Source organism: Embiotoca jacksoni, unplaced genomic scaffold, assembly GCF_022577435.1.
Source record: "Embiotoca jacksoni isolate LCO1_2020_lvr unplaced genomic scaffold, fEmbJac1.0.p SCAF_1, whole genome shotgun sequence".
NCBI classification, from domain to species: domain Eukaryota; kingdom Metazoa; phylum Chordata; class Actinopteri; family Embiotocidae; genus Embiotoca; species Embiotoca jacksoni.
The window spans coordinates 23,003,616-23,024,608 of NW_027185229.1; the positions used below are offsets into that span (position 1 = coordinate 23,003,616).

At 41.6% G+C, this 20,993-nt stretch overlaps 1 protein-coding gene across 3 annotated transcripts in view; it reads left to right on the forward strand.

Annotated features, from left to right (window-relative positions):
* slc12a5a (solute carrier family 12 member 5a) overlaps positions 1–20,993 on the forward strand; it is a 150,423-nt gene that overhangs the window by 78,694 nt on the left and 50,736 nt on the right. For all 3 annotated transcript variants that reach the window (XM_069148152.1, XM_069148160.1, XM_069148170.1), the window contains exon 2: positions 20,790–20,890. In XM_069148152.1, coding sequence (XP_069004253.1) covers positions 20,790–20,890 — 101 coding nt within the window. The remainder of the gene's footprint in view (positions 1–20,789; positions 20,891–20,993) is intronic.

Sequence of the window (20,993 nt, forward strand, 5' to 3'; positions counted from 1 at the left end):
GAGCGAAGGCAGAAGTGGTATGATGTGAAGTTCCAAACAAGAAAACCACAATCTTTCATCATTCCTACCGAGTTGGTTTTACACCTAAACTAACCACCATAGTCTCACATCAGAAAATGATGATTGTTGTGGAAGGTCTTGACAATCAATGTATTCAGTCCTTTAATTTGAAAGTCTTATAGATGCCCTTTACCAATACAATAAGACAAATATTGAAGAAGAATATTTCATACTTTAAATGCTTCTTAATTAAGCTTAAATAAAATATAATAACTGATCCCCCGCCCTCTAGTCTTTTTAATAATCTGATAACAAGTCATTTAATTTTGCTGATTGCCTTTTTTATTCAAAGGCGTGATTGCTTGATTAAAGATTTCACAAAGCGTCTTATTTTTGTGAAGGAGCCATCCTGATCTGGTGTCAGTGCCCCTGCAGTAATCGGTTGGCCTGGTCAACCTGCACTTTGAAGGCTTCTGTCAGATGTGTACTTAAGTGAAGCTCAAGTGTACTTATGAGGAGCGTACTTAACACCAGCGGCACATCTGCCCAGGCTCAGTAAGAGACAGTGTCTTATCAGTGGGGATCCACCAACAGAGGGACTAAACAGAGGTCCACCAGCTGCTTATGAAAGACAGGAGTGAGGGCAGTGGTTTGATGGGAAAGACGTGAGGAAAGTGAGGGCTAAGGACACATGGAGGCTACGGGGGAATTAAAGAAGAGGATCAGGTCAGAGGGAGCTGGAGAGATTAGAGTCAGAAAACATATTGGAGAGAAGATGTTGTCTCGTGGATTAAACTGAGGAATAGAACATTGTGTGCCATACGTTGGTCATAAATGACCCAGCTGAGCATGATGTTAACCTCTGTGCTACATTTTAGTTTTTTTTTTTGGTTGACTGTACGCATATCTCTTCCCAAAGGCCATTTGTTTGCAGCAAGATTTGAATTATGTTGGTTTTTTTATTCTTCAATTTTCTTTTACTGACATTGCGTTGCACTCTGCTCACATTGGGGGAAGGTCTCTGTTGTTTACAGCTTGGGCGAATTTTGACGAACAACATACAGTAGGTCATATGGTGGTCAATGCCGATCGGTTGGAGGCTGCCCCAATAGTTTCAAATTTAACCCGAGGTCTACCCCCAGTAAGGTTCAAGGACTGGAAACAATGGAGGGAAACCTCACCCATATATCCACACAGTGAATTTCGGTCTGAATGCCACGTCTGGACTACAACTAACTATTCATTTCAGTATGAACAAACCTGTCATGTTCTCAGTGCATTTATTGATGGATTAGTAGGAGGTACTGTGAAATTGAGTAAAAACAATGTCATTGGGACCAGAAAGAAAGTTGAGGGATCACCAAAGTCATTACAGTTCATCCTGAGGAGAACATGAGTATGGAGGCCATGTTATCATGGCAATGCAGCCAATGATTTTTGAGTCTGTACAGAAATGGTGGAAGAACCAGCTGACAGCAGCAACATTTCCATAATGAGAGCCACACCGTTAGAGTGACTACATTTTAACAAAGTAGCAAAGTAGCTTTATGGTTGTTGTTGTTTCAACAGCCGAAGAATCCAAACTATTATCTGATGGAGAAAATGAAGCATGCAGTCAGACTTTGAGACGTAAACTAGCAACAGTCACAGGTTTTTTTGTGTGTTGCAGAAAGAAAAAAAAAAAAACCCTGTAAATATTTCAGTGTAAACTCATGAAGGAGCTGTTATTGTCTCACACATGGACATCCGTCATGTCATCCCACAGACGCCCGTGTCTGCTGACAGTGTGTCTGCATTCATGTTTTATTCAGCTACAGTGTGTCTCCCTCCCGTCACTTAGACCGGCTAAGAAGATGTGCTGTGGATAGCCAAGCATGGACATGCCATCAGTCACCCCCTAACTTAATCTGCACGCAGAATCAAATTCAAGGACACACACAGGCAGAAACTCTCTCTCAACGCACACGCACTTTAATAATACAGTGAGATACAGTTTAACACTCAGTATTCACAAGACAACTACAGACCCGTGCACGCACGCACGCACACACACACACACACACACACACACACACACACACACACACACACACACACACACACACACACACACACACACACACACACACACAGAGACAGTTAGATACTCAGTATTCATAAAGCTTGCAGCGGAGGGATGTGAAAAAAAAACTCACCAGTTACGACAAATCACTGACAGGCTAAATTCATCACACAGCCCCACCGCTTTACAGATGAGAACAAATGTGGCAAAGTGGGGAGACCACTGACATCCAACACATAATTATCACACCCAAAACTCCCTCGTTAAACATTAATTGTTTAGAGCAGAATCAACACATTTCAACACATTTTCAACACATTTTGTGTAACTGACAAACAGAGGAGCATCCGCTGCTCGGCCCCTGGTGCCTGGTATTTTAAGGCATTTCAAGCGTGCCGAGACACTTCAATACCTCCCACCATCAATTTAGAGGACAAAACAGTCCCAATGAAATATTAAAGAGCTCTGTCCCCGTCACTGACTGTTCCTTCAGAATTTTCAAACCAAGCATTCGAAGTACAAAAGATTTATTCCAGGAAAAGACGTCAATGTTTTACCAACTTTGAGTTGGTTATAAAAAGTTGCAGAGACAAAATATTGAAGGCTTCTTCTTCCTCTTGTCTGGTACAATAAGGCTGCGTCATCATTGGCCATTAAAAATCCTCCATTGATTGCAACATTGATTTCCATAGACAGGACTATCCAAAATGGCGGCCTCCTTAACAACGTCTTAGTGGGAGTTCATTATATCTCGCTGAGGGGGGCTCAGTGCCAGTCCTGTAGCTAAAGGCTGTGAGCTGGCAGAGGTGACTTGTCAGATGCTTGAGAATATGTACAACCAGGGAAGACAAGAGGAAGATTAGAAGCCCGCTGACTTGTTTAACATTAAATGCAGATGGAGGGACATCAGTCACATTGGCAGAAAAGGCTTTGATCATCACCTTGTCTTCACTTGTTTTGGTCTTTTTTATTTTGGCCTTACATTTCAATCTCAGACCAAATGCATTTTGGTAAATAATGTTTCTGTTGAGAAAACACAATTTCCCAGTTTAATCATCTGTAGTCATTGATATTTGTCTGTTTTAGGACTAGTCTGAGGAAACCTCGGTGATTGTTTTGCAGTATAGAAACAGGAATTAGCAGCAGGGGTAGGTTAGATCTGTGGTTTTAATGGGCCACAAGGTAAACACATGGAGAATGTATTAAAGGGATCCAGTAAAACACTTTTACAATAGCAGCAAAAATGTAAAGATCTTTTTATTTGTGTCTTTAACTGGAAGAAGATACAGTTGAGCCTTTAGTTTTATATGAATTTTATGTTTTATATTGCACGCTGACATTTGCGTAAGGTGTTGGGTAAAGTTGTTACGTCTTTTAAGATGCAGCTGCACATGTACAGCATCAGTGTGACGGCCTGGAACAAGTTAAGCAAAGGGCCATCTTGGGCCCAAATCCAATCCGGCCCCTACGCGCTCCCCCTGCACGCTCTCACTCTGAGGGTCCGCCACATCAAGAGTCATTACAAACCAAGTACCCTTAAGTGGGAGTGTGTTATGAAGTCCTTCAACACAGGATCTGCATCGATGCAGGCTTACAAACCACACTCCCAGAGAAGTGCAGCACCGCTTCTGAATCGGGGTTGAAATGGCACAATCGTCAAAGTGCCAGTTCAGTTACACGTGACGGAATAAGAGGTTACACTGTATTTCGTAGCTACTAGGCCAAAGGAAAGTCCAATCGGGTGTGTTTAAAGAAAACTGAAAATAGACTGGTAATATCAGGAAATGAGTAGAAGGCAGGCAGGGTAGTACGACCGACAGCTACGTGTTAAAGTTAAGCAACCTCTTGTGGTCGTATAAATAACAATCATCTTGTGTCCCAGAGAAGACAGATGACGTCTAGATAATGTCCGTTTTTTTTCTCATGAGGAGGAGGCGAGAGGATGATGCAATAAAACAGCAGACTTGGGTGCAGAAGACTGATACTCACTTTCTGTTTCCCAACCGTGAGACAGGACCGCTTTAAAAGCACATTTACTGTTGTCATGACAACACATGTTGCATAATTTGAAGGACTAACTAGCTTTAACACACAACGTGGTTCAAGTCATCCTTTTTAACCCAAACCCTTATCTTGCCATCACCACAATCAAGTGTTGTTGTTTTTTTTTCTTGCCTAAAACTAAAGAGAACCAAAACACTCCTCTGGGTCACATTTTAGAGTAGAAACAAATGGTCTGTATCTATGTACGGATTGGACAGGCTGTACAGTTTTTAACCTTTAAGTTAAGATATAGTATAAGCACAACAGTATTCCAGTTAAACTGTGACTGCAAGACAAGACCATTTTTACTATAATCAAAATACTGTATATGCAAGTTGTCTGCTCCTGCAAGCCTCAAATTAAGGACAAATAGAAATTTTAAGTTATGCAACACTTAACGCTCTCTGGTTTTAATTTGTCTTGTCCCCATACTCGGGCCAAGCTAAGTTTATGGTTTCTGCAACTGTGCAAAGTTTGCGGTGCTCCAGGAGAGATGATTGCCTCTGCAAAGCAGCAATACACTGTTCACTGAGCTCACCGAATCTCTTCCGCCTCACTGCTAATGATAACCACATATGTGGCCCGGCCCGTGCGTCATTTATTTCAGCCCGTGTGTTTGTAAATACCAAACTTTTCAATTTTTTTATTGATGGATTTATTTAATTTCTCTTGCCATGAGCTAATTGACAGAAAATCCGTTATGTTAGAAAATGATAAACACAAATCCACAATGCGAGCAGACTAAGTGCAAATACTCTCAAACTGCTTTTCTTAGCTTGTTGCGACTCCTGTTGAGACTGAATAAAGGAAACCATGGGAGGAAGTGAGAGAGAGGGCAGGTGCGGGGAGAATATTCAAACCCATAACATAGTAGGAGGCCTGACATTGTGTGCGCTGTCCCCTGCTGAGCTGCTGCGACACCTCACAGCTCTGTATCTCAAAGACTGTATCTTTTATTCACCATAAATGTGGCGTTGGTTGAAGAGATTGGTACATTGTGCCTGAGATGGATGGATCTCGATCGCAGCACATGTCTGGACTGAATGGATTCCCTTTGTTGAACTCTTCCTCAATTTCGGTCTCTGTTCTGCCTTTTTCCCTCAGCTCGTATCCTATTCTCCATCTCTCCCTGTACTGCAGCCATTTTTTTTATCCACAACACGGCAGTTACCCTCCAAACCTTTTGTCTCGTTTTATCTTCGTCCCCAATATTCTCCCTGCTTCTTTCGCTATATCTTTTCCTCTCTTCCCCTGACTATCACGTCGTCGGCACAGAGATACTGTAGAATGAAAAAAAAAAAAAACAGTCAGGTTGCAACAGAAGAACAAAAGGGAGAAAGGAAAAGACAGCTGAGTGGATGCGTCACCTTCTAGCTTGTCAGTAAGAGATATGACTGTGCAGCGTCCAAGCAGCTACAGTACAAACCACTGCATATTTCAAAACATCCTGCCCTACTCATTTGTCTATGTGCACAGCAGCCACTGTCTTGAGGGATTTCCTCAGCCATGAATGAGGGGCTGTTTCAGACTCACCCTAATGTCCTACTCAGCAGTGCAGGCCCCCCAGGGGCCTGAGATAGGAGATAATAGACAGATAAGATGGATGGATGTGGTGATATAACTGTGGCAGCACAAGGTCACCTGATAAAAAAGTTATGACAAGCAGAAGGCTGCGCCCAAATACTGCATTCAGTCTGAGGCTGGGAGTTTACACCTGGTTGGTTGTAACTCTCCTGTGGTCCAGGAGCAACCCAGGAATGCTGCTTTTTGTTTGTGCTTTCCTCATGGAGCAGCTTCTGTTGGCAACTCCGTACGGTTTATCTCTTGAGCGTTAAATAAGTGAAAAGCCGTACAGTACTGAGAAAGCCTAGAAGAGTTCTCTGGTGGTTTGCACGTCGACAGTTTATTAAAGCAAAACTTTTAATACAGGAAATGATACCTTTTTTTTTCTCTTACAAATGTAAAATAGATAGATTTCGAGAGACCAATTGGTTGGCCGATTGTTTTGTCACATTGACATATGAAAGATATATCGGGATCAATATGAAAACTTTTTATTTATTATTTAAATGCCTTGATGTCATATTGAACAATAAAGTTTAGCATTAAACTGTAAATTATCCTGCCTCCATTACATATTTTTGCTTTACCACATTTCGTTTGATATAAAGATATCAGAATTCTTGTATTTCCCAATATCGTTATCAGCATTGGTCCCAAATATCCAGTATCAGTCGGGCTCTACTTTTCAAATAAATGCAGCCTTTATTCAGTACAGTCAGTTGTTGATCCTACCAGCACCGGTTAGTTAGTTAGCTAAATTGTCAAAACAAAGATCTTCTAAACTGGGTCAACTTTGCAGTAAAAGTGACAACCGACCGAATGACACTTAATGACAACGCTCAATGACATTGATAACAACTCATTCTTGTTTATGATAGTTGTGACAGGTTTCATGTCAGTTCTTAGGCACAACATTTGAAGAAAAGTGTCGCCCACAGTTTTTCTATGGTGACTCAATTTGGTGTCTGACCAGCTGGCAGCTCGCTGGGATTATTTCTAACCACAGGATCTGTAAACTGAACTGTTTGTTTCTGAACATCGACATCCAATCTGGATTTAGGCCATTTTATGTCACAATTAGTAGTGGTGCAATATAATCTGAGTCTTTTGACAGAGAATTGATTTATTTGGCACAAACGAGCAATCCCTCTGTGAGTCAAACAAAAGAAATATTTACAGATGTAACTTTGTCTCTGGAAACCTGTGATGAGAGTTTTGGTGTTTTTTTGGGGGGGATCCACATGATGAAACTGATTACCCCAAAAAAATTGATTTACGGATTACTTTTACTTCCGGTTCACAGAGAAATTGTGAACTGTCTCTTAAAAATGTTTTACCACTGAGTCACGCCACGCCATTCACCGCTGTTAATTAAAGTAATACAGCTTTGTTAATGTTGCACACAGTCTTTAACCTTCACCGAGGTCCGGGCTCAGATCTCTGAGGGCTAATGAGACAGTAAGGACCAAACAAGGACGGATATCAGTCACTCTCACGGAGCGTCCATGTGTGGATATATGTGCCAGTGTGTGTCTGTGTGAATACGCATGATTATATGTGTAGGTGTGTGTAAGAGAGGGAGCGCAAAGAAGGGCAAAGCAGTATCAGTCACTGTCACTAACCACTGCAGTCGCTGGCTCGGTTCCACACGCACACACTCAAAGACACACATGGACACACAAACAGAGAGGTGCAGGATGCATAATTCATAGGAGTAATCAAAGGCAGACAAAAGCCACAGTCTTTGAGTCTGTGGGCCCACCAGGACACAGTTTGACACACACACAGACACACACACAAACACACACTCTCTCTCTCTCTCTCTCTATTCAAGTGAACAGTAGCTTCTACCAGCCAGGCAGTTGTGTACAGCGGGAAGCAGAGAGAGAAGAGGTGAATAGGAGGAAAAGACAGAGAGGGGGAGAGGATAATTCTTCACACAGCCCCTTCACTTCCCTCCTCTGCCTAGAGGCCCTCTCTTACAACTTCCTCTTCCTTTTTTATTTAAGAAATAGTTCTGTCTAGACCAAAAGAGACAGTGGAGTAGAGATAAACTCCCCGAGCTTGCTGGCTATAGCTTCCTGTTGCATTCGCCCCTCTCTTTCCTCTGCATTTTCTCAAGAGTACATCTAGAGAGAAAAGGGCTTTTTTTGTGGGAGCTTGTGATCCAAAGTTTAAAAAAAAAAAAAATTGGGGTTGCATACTGCATTAATATTTTATGAAATGCAGATGACTAGCACCCATAAGAATTTAATAAGCCATATTTAGCCTTCATATGATACTGTACAATGATTCAAGGTGAGCTATCGGTGCACTTTAAAGACGTGGACCTCCGTCTGGGGTGATGGGACCTGGTTGTGTAAGTTTGCATAGTCCCACTTCCTCTTTTTTTTTTTTCTCTCTGTCCCTCTCCCAGGGCACAGCTGTAAAAAGCTCAGCTCTTAAGGCTTTCATCTCTGTCTAAATCCAAACCAGTGTTCCATTATTTATTTATCTTCCAGACACTAGAAATATCGGCTAAGATCCGCCTGTCTTCAACAAGATGAGCCTCAGCCTTGCGGTGGGTCTCTGGGCAGAGCGGTCACTCACTCACACACACACACACACACACACACACACACACACACACACACACACACACACACACAGAAATAAATGGGAAAATGAGCACACAAGTGTTAAGACACTCACACATATAGTGCACACTATCAGTAAATGACTGGGAATGCACTCGGCTATCCTGGTAATGCACCTGCACTGAGGCACCTGATAAATCCCTGAATGCTGCAGTCTTATCTTCCCGGGCCAGGCTCAAGAAAAAGGTTCTGGTCTTTTTGTGTGTGGTTCCGTCTGCCCCCTCTGTTTGTGTCTGTGTCTCCGTCTGTCCGCCCGCTGCAGTGCCTCAGTCTGCAGTCTGTCTTTCCTCCATTACCTCTACCGTTGACGCTGATAGGCTATAAACTCAGCTCATTATGGATGATCTCTAACTCCCTCCTCGCTACTTCGCTTTTCCTCGCTTTTTATTTCCTTTAAAATGTCACGTTACCTGGTGCTGAGGCAGGGCTTCGAGGCTCAAAAGGTGGAGTTGAATTTAAAGCTGCTCTAATGGGTCAAACAACTATGTTTAATATGAAAGGTGTCGCTCACCCACAGAGAAGTAGACAGGCACTCGGAGAGCGTACTCCTCCAAGGCTGATAATCCAAATCTTATTACATGCAAATCTGCTCTGCAATCACTGTATATATCTGGATAAATTTCCAAAACTTTATGAATGATGTCATAAATACGCTTGTTCCACATGTATGTTTGAGAAAATACGTGTGTATCCTAGAAGATTACTGGAATCCATTTTAAGAATGGCATACGTTTTTGTCCATTTAACTTGACTGCCTACTACTGGATTTTAAAATATAAAGCATGTAGGAGGCCTAACGCCCTATTTCAAAATGTTAATGAAAGATAATTAATAGATCCGCTCTTAAAGTCAGATCCGCTCCAAATTTGAATGGGTTCTTCGTTGGCTTATGCTTCACTTTTCCACTAGGTTTCGTGAAAATTGGGCCAGTAGCTTTTCTCTGATCCTGCTGATAAACAGAAAAACAACAAACAAATCGCACCATGTGCGTAACTTGGCGTTTTGTGCGTTTATGAAATTGATTACGGTGGAAGTAATGTCAGGTGGTTGAAAAGTACCCGGGTTGCCCGGGACCACAAAACATAGCGTGGCGTTGCTGCATTGGGGCAAATTGAAACTGTCGTATGCCTGAGCAGGGCTGTGACAGAGCTGACTGCATGAGTTTTATGACCCTCGCTGCTTGTTGATGTTGTTGCCTTGCAAATCAGCTGAATTTATGCTGTTAGTTCCTTGCAAATTAGTTTGATGTAGATTTATTCCCTTCAGCTTCATGCCCCACCATGCTAGCCTGCTTTGACTTTCAGAGAGGATGGTGGAGTGCTTCATTGAAGTTATTTTTGGCCATGTTGCGTAATAAGTCTCTCTTTCTGTCTCTTCTCATGAAGTGGTTTGATGTTGAGCAGTTAGCAGGCAAATCAGCTCTGAATTACTAATTGCGGTGTATCGGCGATATACAACGACCTGTATACAACCTGCTGCTGTTGGTTTGTCATTTTAGAAATTGTTTGCTCTTGTTTGAGACAACTACAACAACCCTGAGCCTGGCCGCTGCATTGCTTTGAGTTTTGTGCAGATGGAGAAGGAGAGCTTCAGAGGCCAGCAGAGGCAGACGAGCCATCTGCGGTTGTGGAAGTTATCCCGGTGGAGTGAGCCAAAGTTTTATGCTGATTGGTGAATTTGCATTATTAACCAGCCAGCTCCATGATTGTGTTCTGCGTAAACAAAGACAGTGTAGACCTAAAAAAACAAACATAATGCTGCCTTTAGGTGTCCTCTAAATGAACAACTTTACATTAATGGGGGGGGTATGCTTAATAACAGAATCGTATATTGCCATACAGTTCCAATTCATGTAATGAACGTTGATTGGCCTCCAATAATTCTTCAGCTGTTAGCCTTAAATAGACTCTGAATAAAAGTAACATTTTTGTAGTTATGGTATAATTAATTAATTTGTTTACATTAAACGCCCAACTCTGACTAGTCCAGGTCTAATTTCTAGTTGCTGTTTTTGTAATTCGGTCATCTAGAAGACATCAAAGATTTCAGGTCCTAATCACTTTTGAGTCATCTTTATCACCAAAAGGATTGAAGATGATCATAAACGCTATGATTGATGACTTCACCTCAGTCTGTGTTAGATTGGTTTTCTGTGTCTGCAGCCCGGCATGTAGACTTGGTTATTACTCTGGAGGAGAGGAAGTTTAGCAGAGAACACTTGAGAGGTGAGAATAAGGGTACAAAATATTGAAGTGAGATAGTGGAGAGAGGTGTGGGAGAGGAGAGACCACAGGGATGTGGTATGACACCAGTGAGGGGAAGACCGGGGAATGGAATAAATGAGGAAAGGTGCTCAGAGAGGAGAGGAGGATGCGGCCTCCCCCTGCTGTCCTCTGAGCTCTGGATAGATTGCCTCCTCTCTGACTTGGAAGTCGAGGTGGGGAAGGATGGAGAACATGGCCACAGCCCAGGGGGGGTCAGCAGAGAAGACACTCAGACATTAATTTGCACCTCGATTCACACCTCCAGCGTTCCATCAGAGCCAGAAAGCTGCAGACACGGCGAGATGATAGCCCTGCCACCTTTGATCAGACCCAGCGATCGCATAAACCATCCTTGCCATCTATAAGACTTTGCTGCAGGCGATTGGATTCCCCCCTCACCCCTCCCCCTTCATATTCTGACTCAGCCAAGATACCTCTCTCATTCTGTCACAGGCTGCTGAACCCTCTTATAGGAGCCCCTTGTCCAAAAATGTGCCAAATGTAATAAAAGTGTGATAGCGCTTGGCTCCACGTCCAGACCTGGCACCAGAGCACCCAGAAGGAAATTATGTTTCTGAGTTAAATTGGTTTCCTGGCATGTGATAAGTTGGGGTGAATTTTTAATCCATGACCTCATGAAAATATGTCAATCTCCCAGCTGGGATCATTTCTCCCATCCTGCCACCTCCCTTTCTCTCCCTGCTCCCATCTGCCTCCTGCCCCTGTGTCTTTCTTCTGGCTACGCTGTTGTTTGAAAAGTAAAAGATAGCAGGTGTGGGACACCTTTGCACCTCAACCAATTACCTCACCAGTGTATAATCCTACCCAACTTCAACTCTCTTCCCACTCTATCCCTCTGCCTCCCTGCAGCTCTCTCTCCCTCACCTCCACCCACGCAATTCTTTTTTTTTTTTTTTTTTTCATCTCTTCCCTTCATCCCTGCAGCCTGTTAGGCTCTGTGGCTCACCAATTACAGCAGCAACAGGAAGATAGCTAAAGTTACTCCCACAGGTTGTCTCATGCATGTAGAAGGCATGCAGCTGACTGACGTGACACGGCGTGTTCTCCCATAGCCAGCACACGACCTGAGGAAGTCTGATAGCCACGCTGTCTTTACATGGCTAGCCATTTGCTGCGCCGCATACCAGGCAGCCCGCTGTCTGCCTGACACTTTTCTTTTCAAGTGAAAGGCGAACAAGCCAACATATGACTGCAGTGAGGTGAGGTGTAAGGTTTTGGTATAAAAGTTGAAACATCTATGTACTGCCGCTCAGCGTGAGTAGATTTGGGTAAAAAAAAAGAAAAAAGGACTAATGTGAACTTTAGAGAGGAGAGTGCTTACGTGTGGTGGTTATGAAACATTTTTTGAGAAAAAACATCAAACATTTGCCTGTTTGAGCTTCTAAGATTTACCACTTTGTTTTATATCATTGTACATTAAAAAATTACCACAAAATGACCTGCTGAAGCGGTTTATGACATCCCAGCATCTTACATTGTACCATACGCTAACGCAAAGCTCGCAAAGACCTACATCATGCTTTAAAACAAATTGGCCATAGAGCCATCATGGCAATGTTTAAAACCACCAATCTATCATCTAAAATGATTTCACAGTGTAGCAGTGACTGTCTATGTGCCTGCCAGCTTTCTATTTCATGTTATCTGATGTATAGAAATTATAAACACTTCAGTTTCTGAAATATGTTGTAATCTGTGTCTTGGTGTCAAATGGAAGCAGATTCGTATCAACCAAATATTAGGGATAGAGATTATTAAAGAGTACGCTGTGATAATGTGAAGACAGAAGCGGAAGAATAAATTGAATTCTGCCAAAGAATGATAAGAGTTTATAAAAGAAGGATAAAGTATGATTTACAGTGAATAAAATCTGCCTTTTCTCAGCGTCATTTTGTGGCTGAGTCTGGCAGCTGCCTCCTCCCATCAATATCTGTGTATCCTCCTCTGTCAAATTATTCCTTTGGTCGTGCGGTAGTCGCAGAGATTAACAAGTAAGGACGGGAGGTATAGCTTAGTTGTACTTGACTGTCAGTGTCCTCCTGTGCACAATCACCTTCTGTGCCTGATACCAGATAGAGAGTGTGCTGCTGGGAAGGCGTTGCAGGGGCCTGCCATTTAACAAAAATTAATCCTGACATGCTCAGCTACAGGCGAGGCAGCGGCAGCAGTGGAAAATTGGACCAAATCCACCCATTCATCATCAGACAGTGACATGCGCAGGAGGTCGGTCAACATGCTAAGAGCTGCTATACGCGCTCATGTTCATGCACAAGCGTCCTCCCTGCCTCCCTCCGCTCTCAGCCAATCAACTGCTATCAGCTCAAGAGCCAATCAGGCGCGAGGATCTCTGCTGGAGATGCTGGGGGGCTGAAGAGAAGGGACTGTGTCAAAGTCGTACCCTGTTCGGCAACGCTGCATTAAAATTCATATCGAGCTGAAGCACCAAACTGAATACTGATCAGGACACAGGTCACGTCCTGCAGCACCGCGAGGAAGCGCGTCATTTTTACGTAGATATCCACACTCGTGTTCCCTACATACATATGACCGTCAAAATGCATGATAGGGGAGAGCGGCAGCAGCAGGCAGAGAGAAGAAGAAGAAAGATAGTTTGATAGGGGAGAGTGGGAGACGCAGAGAGAAAACACAGAGCGTGAGATCCCGTTATACAAGGCTGTTGTGTCTCTGATGTGGTGCTGGAGCCGTGATCAGAAGGAGGAGAGTGAGAGAATATCTGTTTATGACAGTGTGTGTGGGCAGTTGTGGTCATGTAACCATATGCTGTTGCTATTTTTTCCTCTGTACATTATGTATCTCCTGGAAATGTGTAAATCACTTGTAAATGCAATATTTAAAACAGGTATTGTTCTGCCTTCGTACTCTGTTATAAATAGATGTCTACGGTGGGTAGAGAACATGATCAGTGTTTATGTCGTAACCTCCTAAACACAATATTTGCAAATATGTGTTTGTCGTAATTTAAATAAATTAAGAATGTTGGAGGCGTTATATTTGGTGTAAGCCAATTTATGGGTTTGTGGCTGGTTCAATCATTTAATTTCATCCTTAATTGTTGCACTGGATCTTGTCATCGTTTTACAAATTTCTGTCCAAATTAGTTATTTCAATAAAACCATAATTCAAATTTAACAAAATTTGTCATTGAAGTCCGCTTGTTTGTTGCAGCCATAGATGGTTGTGCGTAACACGAGTTAAACTTGACTGATTCAACGTACAGAAGCTCAACTTCCGCAGCAGCAGAGAAATGCACAGAGTGAAATCTAAAATACTTTTTACATCATTAATGATAGGAATAAAGCATAAAAAACATAAATATAAGGACCAAATTACTTAGTAGTCTAACAGAAACATTAACTGTGAAATGTATTAAAACAAGCAAATAATTATTTATTTTTTAAATGCACATGGTTTTGCATAGATTTGCATATTTTAAAATATAAATAGTCTCTCAGAAAATATTTCTTATTAATATAGCAACAAATATCAATAGATTTGCATAGATTTTATAGCTGTCAATAATTTTTACGTATTCTTTTAATTTAGTGGCTCGTCTGTGCAAAGCTTTCACATGTAGGTCAATTCTAAAAAAAAAAAAAAAAAAAAAAAAAAAAATTTTTTTAAAATTCTAAAAAAAAAATTTTGATCCCGAACTGCACATGGATATGTTTGGGTACATATTAAATCACTTTCAATCCTGATTTGAATGGAATTTAGATTAAAGTGACCTTAATCCTTCACCTGATTCCACCCTGTATCCTGCTATGTCAGCAGTGGGAGACAGAGGGGTCTATAGCGCTGATTACCAGACATGAATTAATGCGTCACTGTGGTGACATTCGGAGGAGAAAATCAGCCAGTGAACTTGTGACCTGCTCGGATTTGGCGATGTACCAAGGAACAATGGCGGGGAACGCGGCCAGAAGAGCCAACTTTTTTTTTTTTATTGTTTGTTTCCATCCCACTAATTCCATTTAAATTCCTCACTCTTCCACTTGATGAAGCATTTCTCTGTGGATGCAAATTAAATGTCTGTGCGAGCGCACGCACTCACTGTTTATTCCACTGAGAGTCTTGACTGACAGCCAAAAGGATGGTCCATGTTTACCTTCATACATGAAGTAGCTGTGAATAAATTAGAGACACCTCATTCTTCAGCAGCACAGCAGTGTAGTGCGTGTCCTTCATAAAATGGCTGAAATCCAGCCATCTCTGCCCCGACTAAGATTAATTGGACACAGCCGCTCCTCTGCTGCTGTGCAACACCGTTAGTGGGGTCTGACACAAGCATAATATCGCATACGTATACAAACATGCACATTCATACACGCACACCAAATCAACAAGTGGTCCCAGAGCCTCTGTTGAGTCAGCTCCTCAAGAATCAACATCCAGCTCTTTGACTTTTCCCCTTGAAGTCGGTCCTCAGAGAGAAAGAGCAGTATGGCAGCGTGACAGCGCAGGCGGAGAGAGAGAGTACAATAGACTGTAAGACGGGGAGAGAGAGATAGAGAGAGAGAGACAGCAATAACTGTGACTGTCGCCACCTCACCACAAGGAGGATCAATAAAACAAAGTCAAATAATTCTCACCAAGTAATCCTCGGTGGCTCTGTTCAAAGATCCGTTGGAAAACTGTGAATTGTCCAAGTGAGAGCAGTGGACCTGGCCGCCACTCATTTGCACTAAAACTTCTATTTACTCTCAAACACTGCAAGTATCCGCATGCTGCCAGTGTAGCTTGTACAGAAAGACAATAGGAAGCAGACAATTTTTGAGAACAGAATACAGACATACAAGATATTCACCAATCGGGCAGCACTCGCATATCTCCATACAATTTATAAAGTCTGTGTTTCTGACAGAGCACCAAATGGCAGTTTTTCTTTTCAAATTTATGATAGATATGACCAATTTTTAGGATCAAGTGATTTTAAAGTAATCTACAATGTAAAAATCTTTGGCTTGTTGGATTATTGCTCAGGCAAAACAAACTATTTAACAATGTCAACTGAAACTTTAGGAAATTCATAAATTAAGCATATTCAGTTATTTAGCTAATCATAAGTTTATTGATTCTTTTCATTTGTCAATTTCACTTAAACATTAAAAAAAAAAAAGTCAAAAAAGGATTAAATTCCCATCAATATTTTCCCAGAGGCCAAAGTAAAATCTTCAGATTGCTTGTTTTCTCAGCTGACAGTCCATATACTCGAAGTCCAGACATAAAACCATAGAAAGTATATACAAGTGGACGTCGCTTCCAGGTCTGAAAAAGAAGTCCAATGTGGAAGTGCCTAAAACTGCAATATCACCGATGGCCACGAGGCTTTGGCTCCATAAAGGCTGTGGCTCCATCGGCTCCCATTCAAATTCTCTCATGAAATGTCAATCTGGTGTCTATTACTGAAGTCACTGTTTCTTGTTACTTTCCTGGCGGTCCATCTGAAAATAATTAAATCATTAATTAGATATTAGACATCAAAAAGCTCGAACCGATGGGTGACCAATGGTTGCCGCTGGTATTAAACACACAGAGTCACACACAGAGCTTGATACATGATTTAAAGGATATTGGTGATACAAATCAAACGGATTATACAGAATTAATAGTCTGTGATATACTCAGTCAGACTGAAAATGCTGTTGATTGTAGAAAATCAGGTCAGTGAATGCTGCTAAGGCTTATACAAAGGCATGATAGTAACTACATAGGTACTCAAATAAATGTTAACATATGCATAGTAAACTGTTACTGTAAATTCCGGCTATAAGGAAATGAGAGAAGTCAAGATCAGTGTTTTTATTTGGAAGAGGATTTTGGAAGATGATCACATGCTCAGTGCATGCAGTAAAGCTCTGGATTTTGACCATAGATAGGGAGAGGCTTTGATAGTGAGAGTCATTGTTGGACAGATCCCATCAGATTGAGGAAGGATAAGCTGCTTGGGGGATGCGGTCAGAGCAAAACTCTTTTGGGTACTGTCATTTCTCCAAAAAGAGGGTATCCACCATGCCTTTGATGATGGAGTTTTAATTATTAGATGATGAGGAGAAATGGGCCATGTAGAGATAAATGATAGGATAGAAAAACTGTCTTTGGGGCATTAGCCCAAAGATATTAAACTCTGTGCGTGTGTGTGTGTGTGTGTGTGTGTGTGTGTGTGTGTGTGTGTGTGTGTTGGTCTAAATGTTTTTTACTGAAGCAGTGCACCTAGACTTTATTGAGTAAAAATATTGAATTAAGATTGCAAGAAAGACATAAACATAAATTGCATAAATACAAGATCAAATCAAGTCAGTCATGCAAAACAAGTACACACAGACACACTAATGAAAACAATCAGTCAGTACAGTTTAACCTTATAACAACATGCTGTGCATCCAAATCTTGTTCATTTTGTCATTGTGTAATCATCATATAGATTTAATGAAAAGTTGGAACAAGCTGGCTGACAGTCAGTGAGGGTGAAGATGATTTTAATAACATTAAAGCTACTTAAGGGAAAACAAAATGGGGAATTCAAAGCAGTGAATGTCTCCAACTTATTTCAGCAGTGAGGTTCAAACTACGGTCTTCCCAGTTCCCAGTTGGTATGACGAACATCTAAATGTAACACATCAGTGGATATTGATTTTATTGTGCATACATTTCAGGTTGCAAGAGCAAAAAAAATGTATCGATCAATCTGTCATTATCTTTTTCAAGTAATCACTTGAGTAGTCCTTTAGTCTATAAAATGTCCAAATCACTGAAAATTAAAATTACAATTATAAAAACAGAAAACTAGTAACTCCATTATCAAATGTGTAATATGCCCAACAATCCAATAGAGGGCAGCATGTCTTTGTGAAGGCTGCCTACGCATTGACGTGATAAAATACACGTCAACCCTGACATGTGACCAAGCTCACGAGACAAAAGTACAAAGTCTGTGAAGTCCTTATAAAGCAGCTGGTAGCGGTATTGGAAGTCATGGACAACCGTGCAGGGTTCGAGAAAAATAACATGGATGTGTGGATTTTTTGTTGTGTGTGTGTGTCTGTGTGTTGTTTTTCCCTTAACCGAACAGGTGTTTTTTTCTTAAACCCTAACCTCATGCCTCTCCATGGGTTTTTGACGTTTTTTACGCCTTTTTGGTTTTGGTAGGTTTTTCACACCTGAGAAAAAGCCCCGACACTGACATGCTGCCCTCTAGTGGACCGACAGGTGTATTACGCTTTGCCGTGATACCGAGTTAGATGCACACATTGTAAAAGCTAGACGTACTGAAGGTTCTTCCAAATCAGTTATTAATGTGTTAATTCATGTTTTAACGCACAAGACTAAATCAAGTTTTTGTACATTTTATGTCGTGCTCTTATTTACGACGTTGAGATAAAAAGCAGCAAGTAAATAAGGACATTAAGTACTATATATAAAGTGACGTGCATCTGTTTGTGCGTTTACATGCATAGTGTATCCTGTATATGTTTCTCTATTCAGCTCTTCATCTGTGTTCATAGACGTTTGTCTAATCTCTGCCTTGTGCAACAAGACTGATATTGTTTGTCTGAAGTGATGCACAGAGCCATATCATCCTCACAGCCTGAGGAACTCAAAATAAAACAACTAACTAATCCGCATGTTCTTAAAAACCCCTCCGTTGGGTGCTCTGGCCTTCCTTTTACCGGCTGCGTACGTTTTAACCTGCGGTTCAAAGTGAGCAGAACCTTAAGTGCAGCAGAAGCTTTTACATTTTGTAGCCGTGTGTCTCTCCTGCCTCCCCGTCTCTCCCCCTCTTCCCCTCTGCAGGTTCTCATTTCAGATCTGGCTACCTCGCCTTTGTCTGTCTGAGCCCGTATCTCCCTCCCTGTCACTGTTCACTCTCTCCCCATCTATCTGTCGCTCTCTCCATCTTCTCATCTACGCCCTCATTGTCCTGCTTTCCATCTCTTTGTATTAACCTCCCTGCTGCCTTTTTCTCTGCTTTCCGTCGGCGCTGTTTTTGTCTTCGTGCGCTGCCCCTTTTTCCACAGCGTCCCCGTCTGAGTGGCCCTATTGCTCTGTCTCTGTAGAACAGTGTGTCGGCTGTGTAGCGGTGTCCCGACGTCATGGCACATGGCTGCAGCATCCTGGCTATAAATAACTTGGTCTCGCAGTGCTCAGTCCAAGACGGCACCGAGAGCCAGAGGGAGAGCAATCTGCTGTCTCCCTCAAGAGATGCTCGAAGGGGAAGGCACAAATATGACAGCTTACTCTGCGCCACGTTTCGCCACCGAGACCTTCATTGTACTTGGTGTATAAAGTGATTTTGAATTGAATTATTTTTCCAGACAAGAGCGAATGTCTGGTTCAGGAAGCAGTACAAGGCTCTAAACGTTGAGGTATAAAATCACAGATAGTATTCTTCCTGTTTTCCATGAGTCTGTAGCGGTGCCTCAGGACATCGGGGAAGAAGCCGTTATAATCGACAATGTTGATGTTTTTTTTTTATTGTGGTTCTCTGGTTTCAGTCCTTTCAGGTTTTATTGTAGACGTGTTTAAGAAGCTTATCGTCACCTGTTGTTCACTTTCAAAGGTTCGATCGATGACAGTAACACATCGTTACTTTACACTCCTTCGAGTAGCTCTACGTTTTACAGTGTAGGAGTTGATGTGCAGTTATGCACAGGATTTTACCAGCAGATCTGTTCATTTGGTCTGAACCCCAGAAATCGAGTGGTATATTGTTGGCTTTCAGTTCTGGTGGTTGATATGTTTCAATCACTTTGCACTGAAGAACTTTGAATATATGCAGTGTGCAACACAAGTGCAGCACACTACAGTTTTGACTCCTTCTCACTTCAAATGAAATAGTTGATTGGATACAGTCACAGAGAAATGACCACGGTAGCTGTGATAGCATTACCATGACTACCAAATAACTTTTCATAAATATGCTGATTATATTTGATGTATAAGTTAATTGTATGGTTAAACTGTAATGTGGTTTTTCAATTCATGCACAATATAAAATATCCATACTGATATTGGAGCCTGAAGGATATTGACTTTTTCTGATATTTGTATTTGGGAGTTTAGAAAAATGAAATGATGTATGATAATAGTAAAAAAACAAAAAACAATCTTGTTTTTTCGTGACCTATTAAGACATTTTACAGAATGAAAATCAATTTGTTTCTTATCTGCAAAACTTAGAAGGCAGTGTTGGCCGACATATCAGCCCGGACGATTTATTGGTCAAGCTCTAATTACTATCATAAAATCTTGTCGTTGGTTCATTTTGCAGCAGCAAAGGTCACGTATTGAAGTTTGAGTTTGACCAACTGCTTTGACTACAGTCTAAACGAACCAGACTAATGATAGCTAGTTGCACCACAGTCACAGCACTAATGAATCAGTCAACCTTTTTTTTATTTATTTATTTTTTTTCAAGGTTAACTGATAATTACATGTAATCATGTTTACATTCTCATATTCTTCGTGTAATAATAAACAGCATTTGTTGTGTGGTAAGACTTGTGCACTGTTACAAATGCTGCCCCTTCAGTACTGTTTGTTTTGGAGATTGGCCCTGTTTCTGCGCCCGTGAACTCGAAGACAGATGCTTCTTGTAAGAGTCATGATGCCTTCAGCAAGCTGTCACCTAAATAACATCACGCTGCTTCTGCCGCCCGGTGTTTTAAGGGGGAAAAAGGCTCCAGAGTTTTTGAACATTTCTTATAGTTTTCTGGTGTCGTTGTTTGTCAGTGTAGCGTAAAACTGATTGAGATGTTCCAGTTTGTGTTCTTCCCATGGCCATATGGATTATATAGCACTGCACATATTGTGAATGCACAGTCCATTAGGTATGGTGCTGTTTCTCTGCATTTCTGACTGTGGGCGCTTTGCAAAGACAACAGGCCTCTCCTCCTTTCTTGGCAGACGTCCTGTACTTTTAGCCTCCTGCCTGTGTGTCTTTCTTCACTTAAACAATAACTTAATAAATACATTAAAAAAAAAAAAAAAAAGTTATTCATTTCAACTGTCTGCCTGGTTTTGAAAGCTGCTGGTGCCCAACTAAAGGCAGATTTTAAAATGAGGAACCTTTTGTCTGGCTTATTCTCTGCTGATGTGCTCTTTGTGGTCTGCTTTATTTCTGTCCAGTCTAAAAGTAGAGGTGTGTGTGTGTGTGTGTGTGTGTGTGTGTGTTTCTTCCAGGCGACAGTAATCCCAAGGAGAGCAGCCCCTTCATCAACAGCAGTGATGCTGCCGCAGAGAAGAGCCAGCAGTATGACGGCAAGAATATGGCCTTGTTTGAGGTACAATCCTACATTATGCACACACACATACACACACACACACACTGATTCGTTAACACACACAATCAGCCGAAGTAGGATACACTCATTCTCACAATTTCAA